The following is a 4,331-nucleotide window of genomic DNA, read 5'->3' as shown; positions in this document are numbered from 1 at the left end:
GCCTGAACGCACAATCGTTAATGCGTCTGGACGCATGATGGATAATGCACCCGGACACGCAATGGGTGACACACCCAGATATGCAATTGATAATGTGCCTGGATGCACAATGCCTGGTGGATAACGCGCATTCATCCGTTGACCCAAAGCCTTGGTATGGGATTGGAATACTCTATGATCACTATGGGTCTATCGATCACGCCGAAGAAGCCTTCTCTTGTGTTCTTCATGATGGATAAAGGTCAGCCTTACTCCACTGCTATTAATTTCGTGTTCATTTCGTGTTCATTTCGCTTTCTCGCCAGATTCCTCGTGCCCTTCGCAAGTTTCTCAATTGAGGCTGGTGTGGACAATGCGACGACAATGTGGGTGTAGGATCAGAGGATGATAGATTCAGTATGTCGATCATGCCTCAAATTATTTCCATGGTACTAACATTCATGTAAAGGATTTCACCAATAACGACAAGAACCCTGCTGAGCTGGATGAAGCCACTCCTTAACAGCTCCCCAATTGAGACGGGTGTACTAGGTTCGACATTTTAGGCTGTAAAGCCTCAAGTTAGTTATCTGTAACGTCTTAGTAGATGAGACATTTGATTGAATCAACGAGGTCTTAGCAGTGCCCCCCCTATTCCTGCAGGAATCCGGTCATTCCGGTGGAATGGAATTTAGCAGAAGGCCCTGCTAAATTGTTTATTCTGGTGGAATTCCAGTGGATTCCGGAATATACACCGGAATGTTCCCCGGAATGGTGTTCCCCGGAATGGGCAGGAATGGTGTTCCCTGGAGTGGGCAGGAATGGGATTCCAGTCCAATCTGTTTATTTTATTTATTTGTTACTGTATTATAGTTTATTTATTTTCAATGGATCACAAACAATGTTTGTTTGGTGAACATGCTCACCAAACATGGCCACTCTCTTCTTCCACCACCACCGCCATGCTTGTCACCGCCGCCAACGCCACGCCATCACCGTTACCCATAGCCACCACCGCCAACATCGCTCCTCAATCACCCATGGCCACCACGACCACCAACATTGACCACGACACCCTTCAACAACAACGCGGCGACGCCACGTCATGAAACAACGAGCACTGTAACCCATGAAAACAATGCCCCCGGACACAAAACGATACCCAACAGGCAAAAAACGACGCCCACCGCCCATGTACACTGCCAGCGCCCACGAAAACCATACCCTGCCCACGAAAACATCCCACCACCCCCTGAGAAACACGAGCACCCACCGAAAAACACGAGCACCCACCGAAAAACACGTGCCGCCCACCGAAAAACACGCACTGCCCACAGGGCACACGACGGCACCACGCCGCCTACCAAAACCACCACGTCCACACCAACGCCACCCACAACGACACCCCCAACGGCAACCAGCGCCCACGACGACGGCAACGACAACGCCCACGAATAACGCAAAAACATGGACACACGACGAAAACGCGAACACGCAATGAGGAGGTGACAACGAAATGCGACACAACAATGGGACGACAATGGCCAAGGTCCCAGCCACACTCCCTCTCCCCTCCACCATTCCCTCCCTCCCTTCCTCCTTCCCCCTTTCCTTGTCCCTCCCCCTTGCTCCCTTCCCCCTTGCTCCACCATTCCCTCCCCCCTTTCCTCCCTCCCCCCTTTCCTCCCTCCCCCCTTTCCTCCCTCCCCCCTTTCCTCCCTCCCCCTTCCTTCCTTCCCTTTTTCTTGTCCTTCCCCCTTCCTCCCTCCCCTCCCTTGTTCTTCCCCCTTCCTTGTCCCTCCCAAAAATATAAATACACCCCCACCTTGTCCCTCCCCTACCCCCCCCCCTTAAGATAAACTGTGTAGTGTGTGTAGTAATACATTTCTAATACATCCCCACCTTGTCCCTCCCCTACCCCCTCCCTTTAAGATAAACTGTGTAGTGTGTGTGGTAATACATTTCAAATACATTACAACTCAATCTATGACTTCTACATGTGAATTTTATAAGGAAATATGAGTGCCAAGTCATCAGGATAAGGTTGGAGTTGAAAAAAACTTACTCTGCTTGATTCCAGTCCTATTCCAGTGGAATTCCACTGGAATGACTCTATTCCTGCAGGATTCCCCTGGAATGACTCTATTCCTGCAGGATTCCCCTGGAATTCCACTGGAATGACCCCATTCCTGCAGGAATAGGTGGGGCACTGTAAAGTACTGCCCACAACCCCCCACAATCCCCATCCATGCTAATCCAACGAGCGCCAGAGCAGCTACCTGTCATCTACGGCCAACATGTGCCGTGTAATGCACACCCACACCAGGTAAGTGTTCTGTGAGGAACCGCAAACACCCTTGCTAACCAGAAAGGTGCCCAGTGCCCATTAACAGCTGCCACGTCACCATCCCCCATCCCCGCTCAACGTCATCCAACCACATCCAACCACAGCCAACCCTATCCAGTTACCATCTGAATTTTGAACTTGTTCTTTAACTGTTCGTTCTCATCCTTGTTTGTATCTGTGTCTAAGTTCACACCATCTGTTTTAGTTGATCCAATTCATCTTTGTGATCTTGTGTCCATTATCATCCATCTTGGTCTCCATTCAGCTGTCTTTTTCTGTAAATCTATATTAGTTTTGTGTTTATATAAGTAGCAAGCAACTATGGCTACCAACACACGATCCCAAAGACCAACAAACCACAGTGGTATTTCTTGTGATCCACCAGTCTCATCATCTAAACCACCCTCTAAACATAAACGAACAACATCATCTGCTGCTGAAAACCCCAAAACAAAGCAGCAAAAGTATGATGAAGATGAAGTCAAAGGAACTGGAAAAGAGCAGGGCAGAAAGGGGAAGAAGGAGGAAAAGAAAGCACCAAAAGGGAAGAAAAATAGGTATGCCTTTTGCCCCACACTTGCCATGATACTAACACTTGATTACTTTCAGAAAGACATCTGCCATGCGAGCTGAAGAGGATGCTAAGGCTGGCTCCCCTCTCAAACTTACAAGGTCTGTCTACCACCTATCCCAAATCCCTTTCACTAACTGGTGCACAGAGCTGAACAGGAACTTGAGGCCAGTAGTATCTCAGTTGCACCACCTAAGCGAGTCTGCCCAGCTGCTGCACCTCCCATCCCAGCCATGTGCACTCTCCCATCTGTACGTGACCGAGACACCAATGACGATAACAGTGACATCGACAACAAAAGTGACAACAATGACATCAACAATAACAGCGACATTGACATGGACAACAACAGCCACAACACCAACAGCAGCAGCAGCAATGGTGACAATGGCAACATGGATGATGAAGACAATAGTGATCATGACAACGATGGCCATGACAGCAATGGTGACAGCACCAAAAACGATGAGGATGAAGATAGGGATCAACATAACTCACCCAAGAAAACAAGTGGTCATCATGATGATGAGGATCATATCAGAGATCGTATTTGCGATCGTGAGACAGCCTGTGATCAAGATGACAAGTTCAACAACCTTTCTGGTGAACTTGACAGCATGGACTCTAACCCAGGTACACTAACTAGGCAAAAAGATTGTCTGAAAACTTTTTTGATGAAAATTGGTTTGTATCTCCAAGAAATCTGAACTTTTTGAAAAACTTCAATGACTACAGTAAACTACTACATCCATTCTATACACTAGAAAAATATCAGAGCATTTGAACAAAATGAGCAGCATATTTGTGGCCAGTAAAATTATTTGTGTCGTGACCGTGGGATATTCAAATGCATCGCATCAAACAACTTTCTGGCTCTCTTCATTGGAACTGCAAACCGCACCTCCAGGGGAATCTGCTTATGTTCACAACCCTGCCATGGCTCCTAATACGACCCCAACAAAACGAGAAAAGATCTGTACCATGAGAGTGGCTGGGTACTCTAATGATGAAATCTGCGCCACTTTGATTGATCGTCATGACCTTTCTGACTGACAAATCAGGCGCATCATGAAGAGATATGGGGGAAAGGAGAACTACTACAAAGTTGGACATTCAACGGGGCGCCCTCGCAAGCTCACTCCCCGTGACATGCGAATTGCCTGCCGACACCTGTCAAACCAGACCGCCCACGACACATCAGACCTGCAGCGCGAGTACTTCGTGGAGGTTGACTGGTGGCTACCACTTTTATCATAAAACCAAGGCACTTGCCTGTAGAGCTGTGTGTATAAGTCCACAAGTTTTATGAAAGGCCTTTCATAGGTGTGTCCTGTGTCTTTCTTTCTCATAAAGGCTATGTTCTTTTCATAAAATGTAGGCAAAGACCACAGGATCCTTTCATAACATTTCTTAGGACCTTTCATAAAAGCTTTC

The 4,331-nt window shown here is 47.6% G+C and overlaps 2 protein-coding genes across 2 annotated transcripts; both read left to right on the top strand.

Annotated features, from left to right (window-relative positions):
- Positions 1-2,227: 2,227 nt before the first annotated feature.
- LACBIDRAFT_335529 (uncharacterized protein) lies at positions 2,228-3,604 on the top strand (the record flags this gene model as incomplete). Its single annotated transcript, XM_001890385.1, has 4 exons — positions 2,228-2,305; positions 2,639-2,883; positions 2,936-2,998; positions 3,046-3,604. The coding sequence occupies 4 exons, from the start codon at positions 2,228-2,230 to the stop codon at positions 3,602-3,604; spliced, it is 945 nt and encodes a 314-aa protein (XP_001890420.1).
- An 82-nt stretch (positions 3,605-3,686) lies between these two features.
- On the top strand, positions 3,687-3,950 carry LACBIDRAFT_318496 (uncharacterized protein; the record flags this gene model as incomplete). Its single annotated transcript, XM_001890384.1, has 1 exon — positions 3,687-3,950. The coding sequence occupies one exon, from the start codon at positions 3,687-3,689 to the stop codon at positions 3,948-3,950; it is 264 nt and encodes an 87-aa protein (XP_001890419.1).
- Positions 3,951-4,331: the final 381 nt, after the last annotated feature.

Source organism: Laccaria bicolor, genomic scaffold (genome assembly GCF_000143565.1).
Source record: "Laccaria bicolor S238N-H82 LACBIscaffold_93 genomic scaffold, whole genome shotgun sequence".
In the NCBI taxonomy this organism is placed as follows: Eukaryota; Fungi; Basidiomycota; class Agaricomycetes; order Agaricales; family Hydnangiaceae; genus Laccaria; species Laccaria bicolor.
This window is presented reverse-complemented; position numbering and strand designations above follow the sequence as displayed.